The sequence below is a fragment of the Hyperolius riggenbachi genome, chromosome 1, assembly GCF_040937935.1.
Source record: "Hyperolius riggenbachi isolate aHypRig1 chromosome 1, aHypRig1.pri, whole genome shotgun sequence".
NCBI classification, from domain to species: Eukaryota; Metazoa; Chordata; class Amphibia; order Anura; family Hyperoliidae; genus Hyperolius; species Hyperolius riggenbachi.
Genome location: NC_090646.1, coordinates 20,884,370 through 20,911,091, shown reverse-complemented (window position 1 = coordinate 20,911,091; position 26,722 = coordinate 20,884,370). Strand labels below are relative to the sequence as shown.

Sequence of the window (26,722 nt, the reverse complement as noted above, 5' to 3'; positions counted from 1 at the left end):
CCCCTTGTTTATCTGGTGCCCTAGGCCATGGCCTATGTGGCCTTGCCAGAAATCCGTCCATGGCTGCGACCCCTCCTGCACCCCCCCAAAACAGCCCTGAGCGGGCACCCGGGGGTAGAAGGGCCATCCAGATTCTTGCAGGGGAGCCCGGTGACTTCTAGTTACACCCCTGCTGGGAGGTCACAGCAAAAGACCAGAGCGGCCGGAGAAGACAGCGAGGGAGCCACAGGTAAGTATTTGTAATTGTAAATACATACATTAATCACTTCTCAGGTGTTCTTTAGGGAAGAAAAAAGGCAAATTTATACAATTTTTTTAAATGGTATATATGATGTATTCTCTATTGTATGGTGCATAAATTATTAATAATAATAATGATAATAATTATAATAACAGCAGTGTCCAGTGCTTTCCCGTCATGCAGCAGTCCAGAATCGTCAGTGAGCTGGTTGGACGCTGCGCTTTGCCCTCTTCTGTGATTGGCGGCTTGCTGAAGGGTTCAGGGTTTTCATCTGATTGATGTCTGACGGTTCAGGATTTTTTGGTTTGCAACCTGAATAACACAGAATGAAAAACACTATAACTCTGCAGTCAGTGAATCCAGAGACAACAGTGACCCAGATGGTGAGGAAATAAACACCTGGGGCAGTGGCATAGCTAAGTAGAGATGGCCGGAAGAGCTCGCCGGCAGACAGTTCCCGGAGAATTTCCACTGTTCGCCTCCGCGGTGACCAGCGAACATTTGGCGTGTTCAACCCACCCCCTATCATGGAGCTAAACTTTGACCCCTTACCTCACAGTCAGCAGACACATGGCAGCCAATCAGCTAGCACCCCCTCCTAGACCCCCCCACCCCCCTATTAAAAAGCAGTTGCGGTGGCCATATTGGATTCATTCTCTGGCTACAGAGATAGTGAGAGCAGGGTCAGACTTGCTGCAGATAGGTAGGAAAAGCATTAGCTAGGCCTGTGTTCTTGTTCCTCACTGACTACTTGCTGAAAGCACCCCAGATAGCCCTTTTGAGGGCTAGCACATCTGTCTCCTGTGTTTATTTTTGTGTGTGACACTCCACAGCCCACTGACACCCAGAGCTGTGCGCACACTACTGTTATTTGTTGCCTCATTAAGTTGCAGGTACAGAACCACTACAGTGCATTATTATGTCACTGTATTCTGATAGTACTATTGCATTTCTCTGTGTGAGACACTCCACAGCCCACTGACACCCAGAGCTGTGTGCACACTACTGCTGTTGTGGCCACATTAAAGAGACTCTGAAGCGAGAATAAATCTCGCTTCAGAGCTCATAGTTAGCAGGGGCATGTGTGCCCCTGCTAAACCGCCGCATACGCGCCGCTAAACGGGGGTCCCTTCACCCCCAAACCCCCCACTGCAACACTTGGTCACAGACTTGGTCGCTCCTGGAGGCAGGGCTAACGGCTGCAGCCCTACCTCCAGTCGCATCTATCAGTGGCGCATCGCCGCCTCTCCCCCGCCCCTCTCAGTGAAGGAAGACTGAGAGAGGCGGGGGAGAGGCGGAGATACACGCTGACAGACGCGCGTGGGGCAGGGCTGCGGCGGGTAGCCCCACCCCATCCAGGAAGCGCTCCCCCGCTGCACCGAGGGGGTTTGGGGGTGAAGGGACCCCCGTTTAGCGGCGCGATAGCGTCGGTTTAGCAGGGGCACACATGCCCCTGCTATCTATGAGGTCTGAAGCGAGATTTATTCTCGCTTCAGACTCTCTTTAAGTTGCAGGCACAGTGCCAGTCCAGTACATTATTTGTAGGAATGTACTGTGATTTCTGCCCTTTAGGGATTACAACCCAACTTTGCGTCAACTTTGTAATTTTTGGTGGGACATTTGGCATGGATCCCCCTCCGGCATGCCACAGTCCAGGTTTTAGACTTTTACATCACTTTTGTGGTCAGAAACAGTCTTAGTAGGTTTTGAAATTCACCTGCTCATTGAGGTCTACGGCAGTTCGTGGTTCGCTAACCCAAAATTTAATGTTCGGGTCATCTCTATAGCTAAGTAACTTTGGGCCCCAAGCAAGCTTTACATTGGGCCCCTAAAGCATTCTATACATAACAATTCATATGGGGTTGGATTTGTACTTTTTACTTGAAGCAGGAGGTTTCGGCAGAACTCTGTGAGCAGGTCAGGAGCCTCTTTCATTGGCTCCTGACCTTGTGATCACGGAGAGCCAATCACATTGATAGACAGCGTCAGGAGCCAACGAAAGAGGCTCCTGACTGGCTGACAGTGCTCTGCCGTCATAGAGACGGCAGAGAGAGGGGCCTGCGGCAATGGGGCAGTGTCGTGACCGGCGAGAGTGGCGGGTGTGTGTGGCGGTTCGTCAGTATGCGGACGTTTTTGGTACCAGCAATCTCTGGTCCTTAAGCCCCTTGACGTTATGATTCTTTCTGGATTTTAGGGTCCAAAAGCGGTGCAATTTGTTTGCACCCTTTCAGACCCTAAAACCTGGAAAAAATCATAACGCCAGGGAGATCTGCAGCAGTTCCTGCAATCACTCACCTCTCTGGTTCCAGTGCTGCAGTTATGCCTCCATCCTTCAGGTGGTGCTACAACTCTAAAGTGAGAACTCACCAACAGGAAGCAGAGCCCCGGAGGAGAGGAAGAAGAATGCCAGCCGATGTGCTCTGCATACAGCCTCTGGCGGCTACCCCGAGCAGAGGTCGGGATCACCGCTCTAAGCTGCGGTTTTCTGCCCTGAAACTAGCTCGGGATAACCGCCAAGGAGGTTAAGGGGCCAGAGACTGCTGGTATGGAAATGGATAAAACTGGAATTCTGTTTTTGGATGGATTACTAATAATAATACGGTATGACAGTAACAGAACATAAATCGCTCACTGAAATAGTAGATAATGCAGAAGATTCCGTTTGGCAGCAGAAAGGTCACAGCAAATGTGATTGGGACCCAAATATTCTCAAGCATCAGGTCTCCATCTAGAAAAGGCAAACATACAAATGGTTTGAGTAAAAGCTACCACATACGATACAAGCTGATCAATCAGTACACAATTTTTTTATTGTTTTGATCAATGGATTGTTTGGAAGCATGGTGTATATTCACTTAATGGCTGGCATCACAGTTGCATCCGTAGAAAGACAGACAGGCTAAACTCTTTATGTACAGGGTGCATTTCTCTCTGTTTTCCTATTGTCCTGTGAAAGAGTTCAGGTCCAGTTTAATGCCGTTTAGTGAATGCACCCAATGGTCTCTAGCGGGTTCCTGGGCTCCCTAATTCTCGGGATTACAAGTATGAGCCAATCCAGTTATCCTATGTAGCGTCTAAACAGCAGTTTACATTCTCTTAGGCCTCTTTTCCATGGATGTCGGGACTGCTCGTTTGTGGAGCAGTTCATCATCCCGTCTGCCGCCCACGACTGCCATTCAGGGGCAATTTAAAGAGACACTGAAGCGGAAAAAAAATGATGATATTATGATTTGTATGTGTAGCACAGCTAAGAAATAAAACATTAAGATCAGATATATCAGTCTAATAGTTTCCAGTACAAGAAGAGTTGAGAAACTCCAGTTGTTATCTCTATGCAAAAAAGCCATTAAGCTCTCCGACTAAGTTAGTCGTGGAGAGGGCTGTTATCTGACTTTTATTATCTCAACTGTAAGTGAACTGTTTACTTTTCCTCTGCTAGAGGAGAGGTCATTAGTTCACAGACTGCTCTGAAAGACTCATTTTGAATGCTGAGTCTTGTGTAATCTGCACATATTAGAGAATGATGCAATGTTAGAAAAAACACTATATACCTGAAAATAAAAGTATGAGAATATTTTCTTTTCTGCTAATCTTCTAGTAATTATTCATAGTACACAACCAATTCATTATATCATATTTTTTTTTCGCTTCAGTGTCTCTTTAAATCATTATTAAAGCTTTTATTACTGTAAAGCACTGCTGCAATCCCTGCTGCAAAACGAGGGGTTTATATCCCCCAAATCCCCTCTGCAAAATCCACGACTTTCTTGGTGGTGGATTTTGCTGCTCATGGCGGCAGAGCTTTGAGCTGTAGCTCTGTCTCTCCTGACTTCAATCTGCCAGCGGATCTCCGCCTCCTCCCCCGCCCCTCTCAGTGAAGGCAAATTGAGAGGGGCGGGGGAGGCGGGGATTGTTGTGCTAAGAGGCAGAGCAACAGCACTAAGCTCTGCCTCATCAGGAAGCGCTCCCCCGACTATTAAAAATTAAAAGTACATTTGGGGGGTGTAAATCCCTCGTTTTGCAGCAGGGATGCGGCGGTTTAGCATTATCTATAGTGCTTTACAGTAATAAAAGCTTTAATAATGATTTAAGACTAGCTTCAGAGTCTCTTTAAGCGTAGCCAAAAATTAGCAGTTGTAACACAACACGTGTCCAGTGCAGACACGTGGCTGCGTTACCATGCGGCATACTACCATCTCATGTCGTGTCTGAGCATAGTAACCACAATGTTTCGATACAACTGCATGGTAGGGCAACCCGTCTACTGCCTGTGCCAAATCCATCATGTCCTCAGCCGGTGGACGGTGAATTCACCACCTTTCAGATACCCGTGGAAAAGAGGCCTAAATCCACCAAATTCTTTGTAAATTGTTTTCCTTATCTTGATAATACCTGAGGTCAGCATGTCACTAAATACAGTTATGCCTGGGACACACCATGCAATTTCATGTCAGGTTGTCGGCCGGGCCGATTCGATCATTTCTGACAGGTCCGATCTGATTTCCAAAAGTTCTGGTGATCAGTTTTGTACAGAAGTTATTGGAAAATCGATCAGAAAAATTATTATTAATATCAGAGCACTGATCTGCTGCATGCTTGCTCTGGGTCTGTGGCTAAATGTATGAGGCAGAGGATCGGTAGGACTGTCAGAAAACTTGCATTGTTTAAAAGGAAATAAATATGGCAGCCTCCATGTCCCTCTCTCTTCAGGTGTCCTTAAAGAGACGCTGTAACTTTAAAAAGTCCCCCTGGGGGTTACTTACCTCAGGAGGGGAAAGCCTCTGGATCCTAACGAAAGCTTCCCCCGTCCTCCTCCGTCCCCTGGTGGTCTCGCTCTGCCCCTCGTAAGTGACAGCCGACAATTTGTCAGGCTGTGGCACAGGTGCAGTAGCGCCTGCAATATTTATCTTCCCGGCGCAGGCGCAGTAGTGGCTCTAGGCTCGGGATCAGGCAGAAATAGGTGACTTCAGTCGGGTCCGCTCTACACCACTTGTAGTAGAGTGGACCCCGACTGGGATCGGCTATTTCTGCCTGATCCCGAGCCTTGAGCCACGCCTGCGCTGGAGCCAGGGAAGGTAAATATTTACATGCCCTCTGGTTGGAGGAGCCCTGTAAGACCACCAGGGCCGGGCCGAGGCAGAGGCAGGAGAGGCTCCAGCCTCAGGGCGCTGTGTAGGAGGGGGCGCACAACTCACTCAGCTATCATTCCCCTATTGCGTTTGCAGCAAAGAGAAGTAAGAAAGGGGGAGACATGGAAGTGACTGCAAGCCAGATAACTAGAGATTAGGGTGTTGGGGGTGTTGGGGGCCCTGGGACGCCTCTTACTCTAATAGTAATCAGTGTGTGATGGTGGGGGGGGCACTTTGGTGTCTCAGCCTTGGGTGCTGGAGGACCTTGTCCCGGCTCTGGAGACCACCATGGGACGAAGGATCAATAGGATCCAGAGGCTTCCCCCTCCCGAGGTAAGTACCCCTCTGCTGCACTTTTTAAAATGACAGATTCTCTTTAAGGCCGGTTTTACATCTGGCCATTGCGTTGCAGTGGGCGGGGATGAGCTCCGGGTGAAAGCCGAACGGATTCCAGGTTGAAGGAGGAGGCGTAGTAGTCACGTGAGGTGACTTGGAATGCAGCGTGAGACGCGACATGGGACGCATCAAAGAAGACGGCCGCTGGGTAAGTTTAACACTCGCTCGCCCGCCCACTCAAGTGCAGTAATTATCTGGATAAAATCCGAATTAAACCCATTCGGATTTCATCCGGAACTCATCACTGTCAGTTGGATGCTCCGCCCCATCGCATCCCACCGCATTGCAAAAAAGTTCATTTGACCCTGTGGCAGAGTGCGCTGACAGAGTCGTATGCATAACGCCACCCCATGCCTACCCTTTGACACCCTTCGCGCCGCTCGCCCAGTGATGTAGTTCCTGCTAGCAGTGCTGCTCGGATACCCCTTCTCAAAATCTGGATTGGATCCGGATCCGGATACCCAGATATCCGATCCGGGTTGGATATCCGAGTTCAAACATTTCCAATCCGAATCGGATTTCCGACCACAGTATCCGGGGTATCCGGGCGGATTCGGATAGAAAACCCGAAAATGGCCTTTAAATTGCTTTAAAACATTTTTTAGGGTAAATGAGGCATGAAGCATTATTTTTTAAAGGGGAACACTAATTGATGATGTGGGGACTTTAAATCCCCCTCCCCCCCCAAAAAAAATGGCTGTCAATTAACAACAGGCCTAGGTTCCAGACAGCGGTCTTGCAGCCCACATTGTGTCCAAAGTCCAACCACACAACTGGGACATGACAGTTTTCAGCCCAGACACCTCCAAAAAATTACACAGCAATTGTGTTTTGGGTTAAATATAGGTGGTATCAGCACAGCAGCAGTGGCCTGTGGCACCATGGCAGTGGGAGCAGCAAAGGCAGCAGGAGCAGGGCAATGCAGCAGCAGCAGCAGGTGTAATGTCTGCCAGGAGCATGCCGGGCACGGCACTTGGAACGTGGCACTTTGCCACGTGCAAAGTGCCACATGCAAAGTGCAAAGTGCCACATCACGTGCAAAGTGCAAAGTGCCACGTGCAAAGTGCATAGCTCTCAACTGTCCCTTTTTGGGAGGGACAGTCCCTTTTTGGGAGCCCTGTCACTCTTTCACCCTCATTTGTCCCTCTTTCAGGACTTTGTCCCTCTTTCTATGTAAATATATATATTTCTATACTAAAAATGTGTTTGATTGACTCTAAACTTTATTCCCGACCTTTAAATTGATAGAATACTAATATTAAAATGTTACTATGAAGTAAAATGAACCAGGATAGAAAGGACCAATGTGGTTTGAATTAGAAAACAACATATTTTTCTTATGAAATCTTTATGGTATGCATGACTAGAGGCGTGGTGAGGGTGTGGCCAAGGTTGTGGCAGGGGCGTGGCTTAAGTGTCCCTTTTTCTCATCTCAAAAAGTTGGGAGGTATGAAAGTGTCACGTGCCAAGTGCCACGTCACGTGTAAAGTGCCACATGCAAAGTGCCACGTGCAAAGTGCCACGTCACGAGCAAAGTGCCACGTGCAAAGTGCCATGTCACGTGCAAAGTGCCACGTGCAAAGTGCCATGTCACGTGGAAAGTGCACGTGGCACTTTGCATGTGGCACTTTGCACGTGGCACTTTGCACGTGACGGGGCACTTTGCAATTTGCACGTGTCACTTTGCACTCTGCACGTAGCACTTTGCACGTGACATGGCACTTTGCACGTGGCACTTTGCACGTGACGTGGCACTTTGCACGTGGCACTTTGCTTGTGATGTGGCACTTTGCACGTGGCACTTTGCACGTGACGTGGAACTTTGCACGTGGCACTTTGCACGTGGCACTTTGCACTTTGCACATGGAACTTTGCACTTTGCACGTGACGTGGCACTTTGCACATGACGGTGTACTTTGCACGTGACGTGGCACTTGGTATGCGGCACGTGCCGAGTGACAGTCAGACAGCAGAGGAGAAGAACTAACTGTCACACTGGCACTGCTCAGCAGCACAGCAGTTCTGTAGTGAGCTAACACAGTAGTACTACTACGCTAACAACTACTAACACGGACTGCAGTACTACAGTACTAACTACACAATAACACAATAATCCTATCCCCTAATCCCTAACCTAACCTATACCTAAGGCTAATAGCTGGCCAGTAAATTACCTCATGAATTACCTCATACATTTACCTCATGAGGTAAAACATGACTAAAACCTACCAGAATTGCTAACTGTCATCATCTCATGAGGTAAATTACCGTACATGAGGTAATGTGTTTGAAAACCCCTACCAGAATTGAGGCCATTGTGACATTTTGACGGTGGATTTTTTTTTCTTGTGGGTCACACTCAGTCTGGGGGCTCCACAGAAGATACTACTAAACCACATGTGGACCCCAAGCCACAGATGGGAGACCAGGGCTGTAGGCAGCCGTGACAGGTTACAGATGACTTACGAGTTGGGTAGAATGCCGCCAGTGTGCAGGCTGTGAATCCCAGCTGGAGTATGCAGCCTCCCCACTGCTGCAGAGCTGTCTCTTTGCACTTACAAACGTTCTTCAGCCATGCAGGGTGAAGCCTGGGACCTGAAAAACAAACCGATTTTCGATTGGAAATGTGGACGTTTCAATGCCGCGGAATCCGCATGAGTATTCCTACTCCTCACGCCTTTTTTGTTGGTTTTCCATACAGCAGCCTCATCATGTGACCCACAGTGATGATCGTAATCAGTTAATTTACGATTACATGACATTTTACGTAAATTTTCGCATTTATGCTTATACCTAATAATGATTTGTAAATTCAATGCATTTCGTAGTGATTCGTAATTTTGGCTTCGCGTCATTTTCGTGTAATTTCGTGCCGATTTTGGCAGTGAATAGCAAGGCCATCATACATGGTAGTGACATGAAAATTGCTATATATGTTAAGGAGAATATTGGGTACAAGTAAAAAAAAAATTTTTTTCCAAAAAGACCTTTTAGTTTTTGAAAAAAAATTGCTTTTAAAAATGCAAAGAAAAAGTGTTTTTTAAACTAAAAATGACAGTTTAAAAACCATTTTCCTTTGCGTATTTAAAAACGATTTTCTCAAAAACTACAATGTATTTTTGAAAAATTATTTTTTGGACTTGTACCCAATATTCTCCTTAACATATATAGCGATTTTGGTAGCAATAGCATGTATGGGATCTTTGCTATTAACTGCTAAATTCTGCACAAAATTTTGCATAATTGCGCAAAAATTATTCAAAAATGTACGCGAAATTATGAAATATTACTATTACATACGAAATTAATTACAATTTTCCCTGAAATTTTGCATTACGATTACGATGCATAAATGCGAATTTCGATGTAAAATTTCGTCCCACCACTGGTGACTAAGTATCCTCGGCCTCTGGAGAGTAATAAGTGTCCCCTAACTTACATTTCCTATGAGAAGAGGGACATTTAATGGCACAAAGCAGCAGGATGATTGTGGAAGAAATGGCCACTGTGAACCAGACTACAGTATTCCGGATCTCTGTAGAGGAAAAACAGATAAAACAACATTAGTTGGGCTGCCAAATCCAGATTTACCATAAGGCACCATAGGCTTGTGCCTACAGGCGCCGGATGATGGAAAAGCGGCTCACTCTCCTCCCCAAGCGCCTTCCTCCCACCTTCCCTATGCAGAGTCCTGATGAGAATGTAAATGAGAGGTTACTCACCCAGCTCTCTGCATCCCACTGATGAGATCTCCCTTCAGTCAGGGGAACCTTTAGCTACTTAACACGGAGGTTCCTCTAGCTACCTAATACTTGGGGGCACCTCTAGCTACTTAACCAGCCTGGCGTTCTATTAAGATCGCCAGGCTAGCGACCGGACGTTTTTTTTTAAATAAAATTTATTTAAAAAAAACTATTGCATGCAGCCAACTGAAAGTTGGCTGCATTAAAGTCCACTAGAGGGCGCTCCTGTTGCGTACTTCGTACCTCCGGTGATCAGAAGTAACAAGAAAGGCCGCGATGAGTTGTTTTGTTTTCCTCGTCGCCATGGCGACGAGCGGAGTGACATCATGGACGTCAGCCGACGTCCTGACGCCAGCCGCCTCCGATCCAGCCCTTAGCGCTGGCCGGAACTGTTTGGTCCGGCTGCGCTGGGCTCAGGCGGCTGGGGGACCCTCTTTTGCCGCTACACGCGGCGGATCGCCGCGCTGCGCGTGTGCACCTTTTATTTGATGAAAATCGGCCCAGCAGGGCCTGAGCGGCAGCCTCCGGCGGTAATGGACGAGCTGAGCTCGTCCATACCGCCAGGCTGGTTAATATTGAGGATACTTCTGGCAACCTAATACGAAAGAGAACCTGTAGCTACTTATGGTGGGCAAAGAAAATAAGGGAAAAGTGACAGCTGGGCCAGCCAGCACACTTGCAGTGCGGTTCAGCAGGAGTTTGTAGGTTCATGGACGGTGAAGTCTAGGGTGCTAGGACACCTGTGTCTATAGCTTCCTGTGGTGTAAATCTGGGCCAGTGGGCTACTCAGGTTGGATAGATAGATAGATGACAGAGATATAGCTAGTAGAGAAGGCCTGAACCTTCGATTTTCGGTTTCGCGAATTGCGAACGCAAACTTCCGCAAAAGTTTGTTTTGCGTGAACTTTCACGAACCGCAATAGACTTCAATGAGGAGGCGAACTTTGAAAACTAGAAACACTTAAGATGTTTCAAGGGGTCTAACATCTGAGTTTTTGCATGGATGAGTGGGATAGATGCCAAAAGTCCCCGGGAAAAATCTGGATTTGACGCAAAGCAGCGTTTTAAGGGCAGAAATCACATTGAATGCTAAATGACAGGCCTAAAGTGCTTTAAAACATCTTGCATGTGTATCTATCAATCAGGTAGTGTAATTAGAGTACTGCTTCACACTGACACACCAAACTCACCGTGTAACGCACCGCAAACAGCTGTTTGCGTAGTGACGGCCGTGCTGGACTGGTGCGCACCATGGCCAGAGTGCAGGCCGTGGCGGTTTTCAAGCCCATATGGTCGCTGGGCTGTGGTAGCTCAATGACAGAACAACAGTGACTGTCGGGTAAGTATATGCAGTGATGGGTATTATAATGTGCGCTTGTCACACACAGACAGGTACCTAACAAGCACAGTGACACTGCGTGCACTCCCGTAGGTAGGTGGGTGCACTTACTGAAGTGAACAACAGGTATGTATATGCAGTAATGGGTATTACAATGTGCACCGGTCACACACAGACAGGTACAGGACAGGAACAGTGACACTGCGTGCGCTCACGTAGGTAGGTGGGTGCACAGTGAACAACAAGTAGGTACTGTATATGCAGTGATGGGTATTACAATGTGCACCTGCCACACACACAGGTAGTAGTCACTGAATGTGCTGGGCCTGGCAGTGGCACACACAGTAGGAATTACCAAGACTGTCTATGCAACACAAGTGTCAGTGGGACATGCACACACAAAAAAAATAGGATCACAAGAACAACATTAGCTCTCAAAAGAGCTGTTGTGGGGTGCTTTTTTAGCAACAAGAATCTGCAAGGAGCAAGCTAAGAAGCCTACAACCGCCTAACTAAGCTTTCCCTATGACAGTCTGCAGCAGCTTTCCCTTCTCTAATTACTGCTGGCACACGAGTGAGTCCAATATCTGACGCTGCCTGCCTTTTATAAGGGGGGGGAGTGGCTCCAGGAGGGAGTGTAGCCTGATTGGCTACAATGTGCCTGCTGACTGTGATGTAGAGGGTCAAAGTTGACCCTAATAATGCACTATGGGGGCATTCGTGGGCGAGCGCAAACCATTGAAATTCGCCTGGAACCGTTCGCCGGCGAACCGTTCGAGCCATCTCTAATAGCTAGATAGATACCCCTCTAAGGGATATGGATTCCATAGAGCAGAGTTCTCCAACACTATCGTCAAGGCCCACCAACAGTACAAGTTTTGTAGAGAACCACAGGCATTCACAGGAGGGGTAATTAGTGTTGTAGCAGAGCTGATGAACTACCTCTGTGGCTTTATACAAAACATGTAACAAGTGTGGTTGTGCCTTGAGGACAGGGTTGGGGAACACTGCCATACAGCCTTCCTGTGCCCTCGTTCCACCGCTGTGGCATAACTAGAAATCACTGGGCACCCCTGCAAAACTTTGGAAGGGCCCACCCCAGCTGTTGTTGCTGAATGGGAGTGCTAATGGTAACCTGAGGTGAGTTGCCCCGCTGCTGTTTGTGCATTTTGCTCCCACTTCCTGCACTTCAGCCCCTCCTGCCCCTAAAAATGGCCCTGGAGAACCCCAGAGCCAGGACACCCTGCTGCTGCATCCCTTGCAGGGGCTATTGCTACGTCCCTGGACCCGGTGAATTTATTTGACCAGCTCAGTCAATCAACTCTTTGGGACTACTTGGCAGGCTTCAGAAATACTTGTGTCCTGAGTACTTCCAAACACAAGCAGATTTGTACTGTTGCACTAGGGATGTCTGAAATACGCCAATGCCGATTACAAGTTATGTGGACTTCCGATGAGTCTTTTTTTTTTGTTATTTTTTACATTCTATGATTGGCCAAACACTTCCGGAGTTCTGTGATTGGGATAAATTACCAAGTTGTGGCAATGCAGTATTTCTGCAGAAATTTGATTTCGAGTTCCGAAGGGAAAAGCCAATCTGAGTGAAATCTGAATAAGCATGCCTATGGGGGACATTAGAGTCAGGGCTCACGCATGCGCAGTACAGATGCACCCTCCCTCAGTGAGGTGAGTACTTCTGAAGCTTGCTGTGGAGTCCTGAGGGTGCAGATTTTGCATGGGGGACAGTGGAGGAACGAGGGGATGGAGAAAGGACTGGAAGGTTTTATGGGATCCGGAACCTCCCCTCTAAATATGGAAATATCTAATCTGAAACGTTTTTTCTTGCTCCAGATTTGCTTTAACTACCTAACGACCGCATCATGCCAATGGGTGTGACCACAGCAGCAGCCCCAGGACCGCCTACTGCCGATCGACGTAAAGTCCTGGGGCTTCAGTTTGCAGGAGATTGCGTGCAGGCTGTGTGCGCATCGCCTGCTTGGTAGGCTCCTCTGCGTCTTCAGTCTCCCAGTGGCGATTGCTGCTCGGAGACCGTTAGACGGCAAAACATTCAATCTACAGCAGCGCTGTACTGGGGACAGCTGTCTGTGTGACACAGCTGCAGTGGTCTATTTCACAAAATATGGCCTGGTCTTTAGGGGGGTAAAACCTGTGGTCCTGAAGTGGTTAAAGTGGTATAAAACTCTGACATAATATTGAATAAAAATGTATTTTCCTACTTTTTATAACCCATAGTTATCATATTTGCTTTTGTGCACAAGTCATATTATTTATTTACAAATTACAAGTTCCCAAAGTACCGTCTATCTGCTCTGAAAGCTGCCATTGCATTTTATTCATAGCTATAGTATTTATATATTGTAATGTACCCAGTGACTTCTTCTAACTTGTGCAGATCAGACACAGTTCACAACAAGTTTCTGCTGCTGCCAGGGAATGTTTACATTCCTCTCTTGCTACAGTTAAGTAAACACAAGATCGTGTTATAATCAGTTCTCTCTGCAGAGAGCTTTCTATTGAAAAAGTAAGTCCTGTGTTTAACTGTTTGAATGCTGTTCTGCTAAAAGAAATAATGTGGTAGTTTATTATATGCTGTAAATAATCTTTTAGAGCAAAGAATAAATGCTGGGTTTCATAACACTTTAAGGCCACCCTAGCCTGGACCAGCTGTATGCAAGTTAGATAAGGCTAGCTCTATAAGCCAGTGGTCACAGGCACGCTATATATTCCAATGGATGTGGATGTATGCCTACATATTTCAGGGATATAAAGGAATATTTTTCATATTTGCTCACTGCCCTGAAGTGAAGCATTGTGGGAGGGTCTTCTTGCTCATGTAAAGCTGAACAATTGCAAATAACTTCTGTTTTAAGAAGGCTCATGTATATTTAATCCAGATCTCTTTGTAGAATTGTTGGCCGAAGGGCAAGCACTGAGCTTGCATCTATATGTTTTGTATTGCAAACGTGGCTGACAAAGATTAAAACTAGTTTCAATAAAAGGCCCATTAACTAGGCAGTAATACTGTATGTTTATTGTAATGAAAAAATAAAATAAAAATATTTGCAGATGTTGTATACTATATGTCCACTAGATGGCAGCAGAGCATCGCACATTGTGGATGCATCACACAGACTGCATACACATTGCAAAGGTAAATACTATCCTCATAAAGATGAGCATTGGGACAGCCAAAACAACTTGTTCCATAGAGCTTATTTCTCATAAAAAAAATATGAATTAACAAAGGTGGAAAGCAAATGCAATTATATTAGATATGCAAAATGAGACATATAATGAAAAATCTATTTTGAGAAACAATAGGGTCATTCTGTGCTATGGTGTTTGGGACACATGTGCTGTGTGTGTAGTACAATTAACAAGGCGCTAGATCCATAGAAATAAACGTTTGCTCATTTCCCTTTTCCTGGTTGTTCTGCTATGATTAGGAGAAAGGGACACACCCTCAAGTTAAAGGATGCCAAAGCGGAAGGATTCTGGGTAATTCAGCATACTGTTGTGGGTGGGGTAGTATAAGTAGATATTTACCATGCCTTCCGTTCCACTCCGTCACTTGCTGTTCTCCTGCAGCAAGCCCTGTTCTGACCGACCGACCCGGGTGACTCACGTATCCTGTGACTTGCGTTGCGCATGCGCAGTATGTCCGTTTAGCACTCTTGTGGCTGCGCTCTATGACGTCAGCATACAGGCACGGGCTCCTTGCTCCCAAGCATGTACTGCTCAGTATAGAGCAGTGTGCAAGCCAGGACACAGGCGAGAGGGGAGCGTGTGCCTGTCTGCTGATGTCATAGAGCAGTGCGCATGCCAGGACACAGGAGAGAGGAGAGCGCACGCCTGTATGCTGACGTCATAGAGCATTGCACATGCCAGGACACAGGCGAGAGGAGCGCGCACCTGTATGCTGACGTCATAGAGCACGGCCACAAGAGTGCTGAACAGACGTACTGAGCATGTGCGGCGCAGTATGTCCGCATCATAGGGTACGTGAGTCGTCCAGGTCAGCCGGTTAGAGTGGTGTTTGCTGCAGGAGAAAGGCGAGTGACGGAAGGAAATGGAAGCCGTGGTAAGTATCTACTTATACCACCCCACCCACAATATATGCTGAATTACCCAGAATCCTTCAACTCTGGTATCCTTTAACTTGAGGGACGTCCCTTTCTCCTAATCATAGCAGAACAACCAGGAAAAGGGAAATATATAATTGATTATGCTTTCCAATTTCTTTAATTCATATTTTTTTAATGAGAAATAAACTCTATAGAACAAGTTGTTTTGGCTGTCCCAATGCTAATTTTTCTGAGGATGTTATTTCCCATTGCATTGGCCTCGATTCATAAAAGTGCTGTCGGTAAGGTAAAGTCGAGCGGGGAAACACCGCTGTCGGTATTTCCGCCTTCAGGGTGGTAATTCATAAAAATGTTGCTAGTTGTGACAGGCGTGCGGAGATATTCCGCTGTAGGCAGACGTTAGGCTGTCGGGAGACATGCGGAAACAGGAGAAGCAGGCGGAATCCCTCTGTGCGGTGTTCTCTCTGCAGCTGCTTGGGAGGTCTGTCCCATTCACTGCACTGTATTCCGCACGCTTCTCGCCACATCAGAAGTAGCGGTAATACCCGTCCGCATACCGCTACCTCTAATCTTTATGAATTGACTACTTGTTACTTTTGTTATGATAATCACTGCGCAAGGCGGTGATTGATCACTCTGCTCGCGAATGTCGGCTTTTCATGCGGAAAAAGCCTTTATGAATACAGATTTTGCTGTGTGGTCGGTAAAGTGAGCCGTTTTCAGCATATCCGCATGCGGGAATGCTTTATGAATCGAGGCCATTGTGTATGCAGTCTGTGTGATGAATCCACAATGTACGATGCTCTGCTGCCATCTAGTGGACATATAGTATACAACATCTACTAGTATTTTTACTTATTTTTTTTTGTTATAATAAACATATTACTGCATAGTTAGTGAACTATTAGTTAAACCAGCTAATCGTCAAGGCCCACCAACAGTACAAGTTTTGTACAGAACCACAGGCATTCACAGGAGGGGTAATTAGTGTTGTACTCAGAGCTGATGAACTACCTCTGTGGCTTTATACAAAACATGTAACAAGTGTGGTTGTGCCTTGAGGACCGGGGTTGGGGAACACTGCCATACAGCCTTCCTGTGCCCTCGTTCCACCGCTGTGGCATAACTAGAAATCACTGGGCACCCCTGCAAAACTTTGGAAGGGCCCACCCCAGCTGTTGTTGCTGAATGGGAGTGCTAATGGTAACCTGAGGTGAGTTGCCCCGCTGCTGTTTGTGCATTTTGCTCCCACTTCCTGCACTTCAGCCCCTCCTGCCCCTAAAAATGGCCCTGGAGAACCCCAGAGCCAGGACACCCTGCTGCTGCATCCCTTGCAGGGGCTATTGCTACGTCCCTGGACCCGGTGAATTTATTTGACCAGCTCAGTCAATCAACTCTTTGGGACTACTTGGCAGGCTTCAGAAATACTTGTGTCCTGAGTACTTCCAAACACAAGCAGATTTGTACTGTTGCACTAGGGATGTCTGAAATACGCCAATGCCGATTACAAGTTATGTGGACTTCCGATGAGTCTTTTTTTTTTTGTTATTTTTTACATTCTATGATTGGCCAAACACTTCCGGAGTTCTGTGATTGGGATAAATTACCAAGTTGTGGCAATGCAGTATTTCTGCAGAAATTTGATTTCGAGTTCCGATGGGAAAAGCCAATCTGAGTGAAATCTGAATAAGCATGCCTATGGGGGACATTAGAGTCAGGGCTCACGCATGCGCAGTACAGATGCACCCTCCCTCAGTGAGGTGAGTACTTCTGAAGCTTGCTGTGGAGTCCTGAGGGTGCAGATTTTGCATGGGGGACAGTGGAGGAACGAGGGGATGGAGAAAGGACTGGAAGGTTTTATGGGATCCGGAACCTCCCCTCTAAATATGGAAATATCTAATCTGAAACGTTTTTTCTTGCTCCAGATTTGCTTTAACTACCTAACGACCGCGTCATGCCAATGGGTGTGACCACAGCAGCAGCCCCAGGACCGCCTACTGCCGATCGACGTAAAGTCCTGGGGCTTCAGTTTGCAGGAGATTGCGTGCAGGCTGTGTGCGCATCGCCTGCTTGGTAGGCTCCTCTGCGCCTTCAGTCTCCCAGTGGCGATTGCTGCTCGGAGACCGTTAGACGACAAAACATTCAATCTACAGCAGCGCTGTACTGGGGACAGCTGTCTGTGTGACACAGCTGTCCCCTCCTGTGTCTCGGCGGTGATCGGCTGTCATACAGCCGATCACAGTGATTAGCTGGCGGGGGAGGGAGGGTTTAGTAAAAAAATAAATAAATAAGGAAATGTATTTAAAAATAAACAAAAAAAAATACTTAAAAAAAACAAACAAACACTGGGGGAGCAATCAGACCTTACCAACAGAGAGCTCTGTTGGTGGGGAGAAAAGGGGGGGTGGTGTGTGGAGGTAAAATCACTTGCGTGCTGTGTCGTGCAGCCCTGCAGCAAGGCCTTAAAGCTGCAGTGGTCTATTTCACAAAATATGGCCTGGTCTTTAGGGGGGTAAAACCTGTGGTCCTGAAGTGGTTAAAGTGGTATAAAACTCTGACATAATATTGAATAAAAATGTATTTTCCTACTTTTTATAACCCATAGTTATCATATTTGCTTTTGTGCACAAGTCATATTATTTATTTACAAATTACAAGTTCCCAAAGTACCGTCTATCTGCTCTGAAAGCTGCCATTGCATTTTATTCATAGCTATAGTATTTATATATTGTAATGTACCCAGTGACTTCTTCTAACTTGTGCAGATCAGACACAGTTCACAACAAGTTTCTGCTGCTGCCAGGGAATGTTTACATTCCTCTCTTGCTACAGTTAAGTAAACACAAGATCGTGTTATAATCAGTTCTCTCTGCAGAGAGCTTTCTATTGAAAAAGTAAGTCCTGTGTTTAACTGTTTGAATGCTGTTCTGCTAAAAGAAATAATGTGGTAGTTTATTATATGCTGTAAATAATCTTTTAGAGCAAAGAATAAATGCTGGGTTTCATAACACTTTAAGGCCACCCTAGCCTGGACCAGCTGTATGCAAGTTAGATAAGGCTAGCTCTATAAGCCAGTGGTCACAGGCACGCTATATATTCCAATGGATGTGGATGTATGCCTACATATTTCAGGGATATAAAGGAATATTTTTCATATTTGCTCACTGCCCTGAAGTGAAGCATTGTGGGAGGGTCTTCTTGCTCATGTAAAGCTGAACAATTGCAAATAACTTCTGTTTTAAGAAGGCTCATGTATATTTAATCCAGATCTCTTTGTAGAATTGTTGGCCGAAGGGCAAGCACTGAGCTTGCATCTATATGTTTGTATTGCAAACGTGGCTGACAAAGATTAAAACTAGTTTCAATAAAAGGCCCATTAACTAGGCAGTAATACTGTATGTTTATTGTAATGAAAAAATAAAATAAAAATATTTGCAGATGTTGTATACTATATGTCCACTAGATGGCAGCAGAGCATCGTACATTGTGGATGCATCACACAGACTGCATACACATTGCAAAGGTAAATACTATCCTCATAAAAATGAGCATTGGGACAGCCAAAACAACTTGTTCTATAGAGCTTATTTCTCATAAAAAAATATGAATTAACAAAGGTGGAAAGCAAAATGCAATTATATTAGAAATGCAAAATGAGATATATAATGAAAAATCTATTTTGAGAAAAAATAGGGTCGGTCTGATATTATGGTGTTTGGGACACATGTGCTGTGTGTGTAGTACAACAAGGCGCTAGATCCATAGAAATAAACGCTTGCTCATTTCCCTTTCCTGGTTGTTCTGCTATGATTAGGAGAAAGGGACACACCCTCAAGTTAAAGGATACCAGAGCTGAAGGATTCTGGGTAATTCAGCATACTGTTGTGGGTGGGGTGGTATAAGTAGATACTTACCATGCCTTCCGTTCCACTCCGTCACTCACCGTTCTCCTGCAGCAAGCCCTGTTCTGACCGACTGACCCGGGTGACTCACGTATCCTGGCTGTGACCTGTGTTGCGCATGCGCAGTATGTCCGTTTAGTACTCTTGTGGCTGCGCTCTATGACGTCAGCATACAGGCACGCGCTCCTCGCTCCCCAGCCATCTCCACAGCATGCACTGCTCAGTATAGAGCAGTGCGCATGCCAGGACACAGGCGAGAGGGGAGCGTGTGCCTGTCTGCTGACGTCATAGAGCAGTGCGCATGCCAGGACACAGGAGAGAGGAGAGCGCGCGCCTGTATGCTGACGTCATAGAGCAGTGCGCATGCCAGGACACAGGCGAGAGGGGAGCGCGTGCCTGTATGCTGATGTCATAGAGCAGTGCGCATGCCAGGACACAGGAGCGAGGGGAGCGCGCGCCTGTATGCTGATGTCATAGAGCATTGCACATGCCAGGACACAGGCGAGAGGGGAGCGCGCACCTGTATGCTGACGTCATAGAGCACGGCCACAAGAGTGCTGAACGGACGTACTGAGCATGTGCGGCGCAGTATATCCGCATCATAGGATACGTGAGTCGCCCAGGTCAGCTGGTTAGAGTGGGGTTTGCTGCAGGAGAACGGCGAGTGACGGAAGGAAATGGAAGCCGTGGTAAGTATCTACTTATACCACCCCACCCACAACATATGCTGAATTACCCAGAATCCTTCAACTCTGGTATCCTTTAACTTGAGGGACGTCCCTTTCTCCTAATCATAGCAGAACAACCAGGAAAAGGAACATTTCTTTAATTCATATTTTTTTAATGAGAAATAAACTCTATAGAACAAGTTGTTTTGGCTGTCCCAATGCTCATTTTTCTGAGGATGTTATTTCCCATTGCATTGGCGTACGTTAAAAAAGGGCGCCGGGAAAAAAGGGCGCACGGTTTTAAACGATAAGCATGAATAACGTTTAAAAAAATTGTGCTATATTTCGTTTAAAAATAATGTTTTATAAAGTTATAAATCATTAAATAATGTGTATGAAATCGGCAATTGTAAAAACTTTAATCTTCCCTGTTTAAAAAGTGAAATTTATAATAACGTTTTATAAAACATTAATAAGAATGTTACTAAAGCTATACCTAACCCTACTCTCACACAGAACCCTCCCTGTACCTATCCCTAACCCCTAGACCCCCCTGGTGGTGCCTAAACCTAAGACCCCCCTGGTGGTGCCTAAACCTAAGACCCCCCTGGTGGTGCCTAAACCTAAGACCCCCCTGGTGGTGCCTAAACCTAAGACCCCCCTGGTGGTGCCTAAACCTAAGACCCCCCCTGTGATAAGCATTAATAACGTTTTAAAAAATATTGTGCGGTTTTTCGTTTAAAAATAATGTGTAAAAAATTATAAATCATTAAATAATGTGTAATCATGAGAAGCAGTTATAAAACAGTAAAAGTCTCCGGGCGCCGCTTTTAAAACGTTATTTTTCTCCGGCGCCCTTTTTTCCTGTTGGGCGCCCATTAAACGATATTTATTATGGGAGTGAATGGCGGCGCCCTTTTTGTCCACCTGCCTCATGCGCCCAAATTTCCTGCTTCCATTGCATTGTGTATGCAGTCTGTGTGATGCATCCACAATGTACGATGCTCTGCTGCCATCTAGTGGACATATAGTATACAACATCTACTAGTATTTTTACTTATTTTTTTCGTTACAATAAACATATTACTGCATAGTTAGTGAACTATAAGTTAAACCAGCTAATTTTATTTGCTTATTCATCCCGGTCATAACAATATTTAGATTATGTTCCTAGCACAATGTATGGTAACAATATTGTATTTGAAAATTAAGGAGTCTGCCCATCAGTATCCCAATTCTGGTCAGAGAATAAAACAATAATTCCGACGCATTATGACCCGTCCTTTATGCTCTCTCCTCAACTAGCTATCTTATTGATTGACATTGAGAAGATTGACACTGCTCACCGACAGATAATTTTACATATCCTTGTGGCAGCTCATCATATCATTACCTCGAACTGGAAATCTCAGGAGACCCTGAGCTTAGATCACCTTATACGGGCTAGTAAAAAAGGGCGCACAGGGATAGTGGACAAAAAGGGCGCCGCCATAGACTGCAATGCAAAATATCGGCTATTCGGCGCCTGGCAGGAAAAAAGGGCGCCCGAGAAATAGCGTTTACAGGGATTCGTGTTAACAAAAGTTTTCGTTTACAGGATAAAGTTTATAACAATTATCGTTTACAAGTTTGTTTTGACTTTGTGTTATACTTATTTTATCGTTTTTCAATTTCGCTTACATGAATTTTACGTATTTTTTTAGTTTTCAAATATCGCTTACAAAACTATAACAACTAAATTTTCGTTTACACTTCTTTTATCATTTAAAATTCGTTTTCATATATATAATGCTTAAATAACGTTTCTCAGCCTGATTGTATTAGAAATACATCGCTTATGGTATTAACTTTGTTTTTACACTTATAATGCGTTTATTATAGTTAATAAAATATCGCCTTTAATATTACTGTTATTTTAAGATTTCTAATGCATACGTGATTGTAAGGCTATCTATTGTATTGTGTGTGTGTGTGTGTGTATATATATATATACCTTTTTCTACTTATAATATTATTAATATATACGTGATTTTAAGGCTAGTTATTCTACTACAAATATATAAATGATTTTATTCATGTTATTTGTAGTGAAGTATTTTAAGGTTTAAATATATTATTGTTTATATGTGTTTAGCGTGTTTTTGCGGTGGGGACGGTTAGTTTTAGGCACCACCAGGGGAGTCTTAGGTTTAGGCACCACCAGGGGGGTCTTAGGTTTAGGCACCAACAGGGGGGGCTTAGGTTTAGGCACCAACAGGGGGGTCTTAGGTTTAGGCACCATCAGGGGAGTCTTAGGTTTAGGCACCACCAGGGGGGTCTAGGGTTAGGGATAGGTACAGGGAGGGTTAGGTATAGTTACAGTGCAATATACACCACCAGGGGGGTGGTTAGGTATAGACACCACCAGGGGAGTATTAGGGTTAGGCACCATCAGGGGAGTCTTAGGTTTAGGCACCACCAGGGGGGTCTAGGGTTAGGGATAGGTACAGGGAGGGTTAGGTATAGTTACAGTGCAATATACACCACCAGGGGGGTGGTTAGGTTTAGACACCACCAGGGGAGTATTAGGGTTAGGCACCATCAGGGGAGTCTTAGGTTTAGGCACCACCAGGGGGGTCTAGGGGTTAGGGGTAGGTACAGGGAGGGCTCTGTATGAGAGTAAGGTTACCTATAGTTACAGTACAATATATGTAATATATACAATTTATTACATTATGGGTATTTACACAAAGGGGGTTCTAGGTGTGAGGGATAGGGATAAGGAGAGATATCTCAAGAGCTGCCCCCACCCTCTGGAATGCCCTTCCACCACCCATCAGACTTGCTCCCTCTTTCAACACATTCAAGCAAGCCCTCAAAACCCACCTCTTTATGATGGCCTACCCACCTCCTACCACACAGTAACTCTCTAAGGAATATTTAACAGCCCCCCCTAGTGTTTCCACCCCTCCCTTTAGATTGTAAGCCTCTGGCAGGGTCCTCCACTCCCTAGTGTAATCTACAGGATTGTGTGCTCCTGTCCTATGACAGCCTGTACTTGTATTACTGGGCCTACCTAACAAGCCCATATTGCATGATCATGTATTTTGTACAATTTGTATGTATAACTTTGTTCTATGTGTATAACCCTATGTATGTCATCCTTGTATCATTGTATATATTTATTGTCCAGCGCTGCGTAATATGTTGGCGCTTTATAAATACAATAAATAATAATAATAATAATAATAATATCTGTGACCCTAAAGTTAGGTATAATTGCAGTAAAATATCTGAAAAATCTACCATTCTATTACTATGGTTAATATATGTGTAAATATCGTTTTTGTTATAGACGCTATTTGACGTTTCATTTCAGAATTCATTTACTGTTATAGACGGTATTTTGCCATTTCATTTCCGTTTATTTAACCTATTTAGCACTACATTATCGTTTATAACCTCTTAAACGAAAAATATGGTTTTGCATTCAAACTTACAATTTCGGCTATACCCCACGCCCTTTTTTCCAGGCGCCCTTTTTTGATAGACGCCACCTTATAGCCCTGGTAACCCAAAATATGATTATGGAACGCAATTTAAAAAACAGACAATCCCCGAATAGACCCTATACTACACTACCAAACAGCTGGAAGACATTGTTCAGTAAAGTGTAATATTTGATTTATACATGTTAAAGAGACTCTGTAACAACAAAAAGATCCCCTGGGGGGTACTCACCTCGGGTGGGGGAAGCCTCAGGATCCTAATGAGGCTTCCCACGCCGTCCTCTGTCCCACGGAGGTCTCGCTGCAGCCCTCCGAACAGCCGGCGACTGTGCCGACTGTTCAATTCAATATTTACCTTTGCAGGCTCCAGCGGGGGCGCTGTGGCTGCTTTCGCTCCGAAGGAGGCGGAAATACCCGATCTCAGTCGGGTCCGCTCTACTGCGCAGGCGCCGGAGACTTGCGCCTGCGCAGTAGAGCGGACCCGACGGCGATCGGGTATTTCCGCCTCCTTCGGAGCGAAAGCAGCCAGAGCGCCTGCGCAGGAGCCTGCAAAGGTAAATATTACGTCACCGCTGTACGGAGGGCTACAGCGAGACCCCCGAGGGACGCAGGACGGCGTGGGAAGCCTCATTAGGATCCTGAGGCTTCCCCCACCCGAGGTGAGTACCCCCCAGGGGCCGTTTTTTAGTTACAGTTCCTCTTTAAAGCTATTTCATCGCCATTCAGATGTTAAGTTATTGGGCTCAATTGGGCCAGTTTTACCCGACTGCTGCTTACATTGGTGTTTATGTTTCTTAGTAGTGACATTATGAGATAGGTCGAGTTCTACTATGTTGGATGCAATAAGAAAGTGTACTTTATTCTTCTGTATTCAGAAATAAGATATGGCCTTATACTGGGTGGTCATATGCATTCTACCATGATAGGTGTGCAGCTAGTCCAGCCGCAGAGGCCATGTTAATGGACGGCTAGGATACCAATATTCTTGCTAATATACTGTATACTTACATTTCAGTATTGTTGAAAATAATGTTTCTATGTTTGAACCTACCAACATTGAAACTACTTCATGACATCAATGTTGTTATAGTACACGTACTGTTGATTAAGATAAAACAATAAAAATCTTTTGTTGAAAATAAAGGAGTCTTTTTTTTTCTGTTTTTCGTTTTTGTTTTCTCATTGTACACTATTGATGATTATAAGACCTTATTTGCAAAAATTATAGTAATATACCGTCATGGCATACATATTTAATAAGCCAAGTTTCTAAGGTAACGATATATGTTGTTTCTTTCATATTCTGTCACTTTGTTTTCATTTTACAAGTCTTTTTTTTTTGGTACAGCATAGGCAATAATTTAATTGCCTTCGATTCAGTTTGTGACTAAAAAGAATACACAAGACATGGGCCTCAACCCTAAAACTCTCTAAACTCTATTCTACTACTTATCACAGTTAAAATACATACATCTCTCGTAGTTTTGCTAAAACTTTCCCAAATTTGATCACAATTTAGAAGATGACTTTTTTTTATGTTGGATTGAGTTTATCCGTACGTATTTTTTAGGTGATGTGTATCCAAGCTTTAAGACACACCACATCTTGGTTAAAAATGATACCATAAGTGCCTCACTTAGTAACACACTGCGGGTGAACTCTCCACAACTTCACTGGACGGATATAAACGTCCAGTTGTCATTAAAGTGAACCAGAGATGAAGCACCCTCATGTATTTTACCATATATATCAGTGGAAACATTAGAGAAAACACCTACCTTGCTTTCTGTTTCATTCTGCACTGCACAGCTTGCTTCTAATCAGCCCTGATAAAATCCCCGACTGAGCATTCAGTCTGGCTTTGCTCAGGAATATTTATAGCTCAGTCTGTGTTCTCTCATGTCTTTTTAAGTCCAAGCCTGCCCCCTGCTGGCTCTGCTCAGGAATCATTATAGCTGAGTCATTATAGCAAAGCCAGACTGAATGCTCAGTCGGGGATTTTATCAGGTCTGGTAATAAACAAGCTGTGCAGTGCAGAATGAAACAGAAAGCATGGTAGGTGTTTTCTCTAATGTTCCCACTGATCTATATGGTAAAATACATGAGGGTGCTTTGTCTCTGGTTCACTTTAAGTGGTTAAAACTTTAGATCGTAAAGCAGGGGTCACACTTGCTTAAAATTGCATGCATTTTTTGCAAATCACATGCAAATGCAATTCCCTGTTGCCAACAGTCGGCTGCCCTCAGCAGATTCGTCTACGGCAAAACAATTCAGTTTTTTTCTGAGAGCTCAAGTGTGACTCCTACCTAAAGGTCTCTAGCAGAAATGAAATATAACTTCCACCACTTCTTACCACAAGATATTGTCCAACAAGCAATGCTGATCACTTGGAAGGCCAGGGAGAAATATCCGCTGATTTGAAGGCTGATTTTGATAGCATCCTGAATATGGCCACCTATAAGAGATATATCAGGGGAGAGTGTGTCATTATACTGTGCAAGGACCTCCAAGCAGAGCTCTCGTCTAAATAGAAGGAAAGTATGGATGAAGCCAGCGCATGCACATGCAAATTCTCTGCAGGGCACCAAATCTTAGTGAAGCTCAGCACTGCACCAGATCTCAGTGACTCTCTGGAGAAAAAATCCGCTCCAGTGCTTCGAGGATTTCGTGCTCTACAATTCAGGTTTGAGTACTTTATCCTGCACCATGGATCCCAGTACTATGACACAGCATTGCACCAGGGGATTGGAGAGGATCTTCCTCTATTGGTAACTCTCAGTAGAGCACCAAATCTCAGTGAAGTTCTGCACTGCACCAAGTCTCAGTACTCTCCCAAGAGCAACAAATCTCAGTGAATTTACGTACAGCAACAAATCTCAGTGAATTTTCGTATCACACTAAGGGGCTGATTCACAAAGCGGTGATAACTCAGTTATCACGCCTAAAAGACTTTAGGCGTGATAACCTTTGCACTAGCAAAGTTATCACCGCTTTGTGCTCTAACTCGCGCGAAGCTACCCATAGGGATTAATGGGCGCTTCGCGCAAAGCGCGGTGCGCTGCGCGCGTAGCGCACCGTGCTACGCGCGTAAAACTTTGTGCGCGGGAGTTCGCGCAAATTCCTTCAGATCACGCCTAAACTAAGTTTAGGCGTGATAAAGGGCTTTTTACAGGCGTGCAAAGTGTTTGCACCGCTTTGTGAATCAGGCCCTAAATCTCAGTGACTCTCTGTAGTTTACAAAATCACTATAAGTCTCTGTACAACATTTAATCTTACTGACTGTAGAGAGAATCAAAGCTAAATGAATTTCTGTAGATGACCAGCTTTCAGTGACCCTTTGTAGAGTACAAGATCTCACTGAACCTCTATAGCGTCCCACATTTCAGGGAATTTTTGAAGTGCGCCAAATCTTACGCCAGAGCCACCTGCAGATTGCTAATCACTATTGCAATTATTCAGTATTTTTGTTAGCGTTTTGTGCAGCGATTTCAGGAGGGCTTTCTGGCGCTTTTAGAAGCAATTTTATTTTGGTGCTAATGATTTGCATAGCGACTGCAGTGAGCAATTTCCTTTTTTTGGGGTCCTGGGTAGTAAAAGCACAGCAAAATTACTTTTGTACAGCACTACAACGTGATTTGGTAGCATTCCTATAGTTTGCACTGATTCACTAACTAACACTCTATGCTTTCATTGGCATAGCGCTCTTTGGA

The 26,722-nt window shown here is 45.0% G+C and overlaps 1 protein-coding gene across 4 annotated transcripts in view; it reads right to left on the bottom strand.

Annotated features, from left to right (window-relative positions):
• Window positions 1–327: 327 nt before the first annotated feature.
• LOC137545111 (uncharacterized) overlaps window positions 328–26,722 on the bottom strand; it is a 92,662-nt gene continuing 66,267 nt past the window's right edge. For all 4 annotated transcript variants that reach the window (XM_068266223.1, XM_068266227.1, XM_068266232.1 and 1 more), the window contains exons 5-9: window positions 25,366–25,467; window positions 9,206–9,301; window positions 8,233–8,361; window positions 2,874–2,969; window positions 328–553 (exon numbers count right to left, since the gene is read on the bottom strand). In XM_068266223.1, the coding sequence (XP_068122324.1) occupies window positions 438–553; window positions 2,874–2,969; window positions 8,233–8,361; window positions 9,206–9,301; window positions 25,366–25,467 (539 nt within the window). In that variant the 3' untranslated portion in view covers window positions 328–437. The remainder of the gene's footprint in view (window positions 554–2,873; window positions 2,970–8,232; window positions 8,362–9,205; window positions 9,302–25,365; window positions 25,468–26,722) is intronic.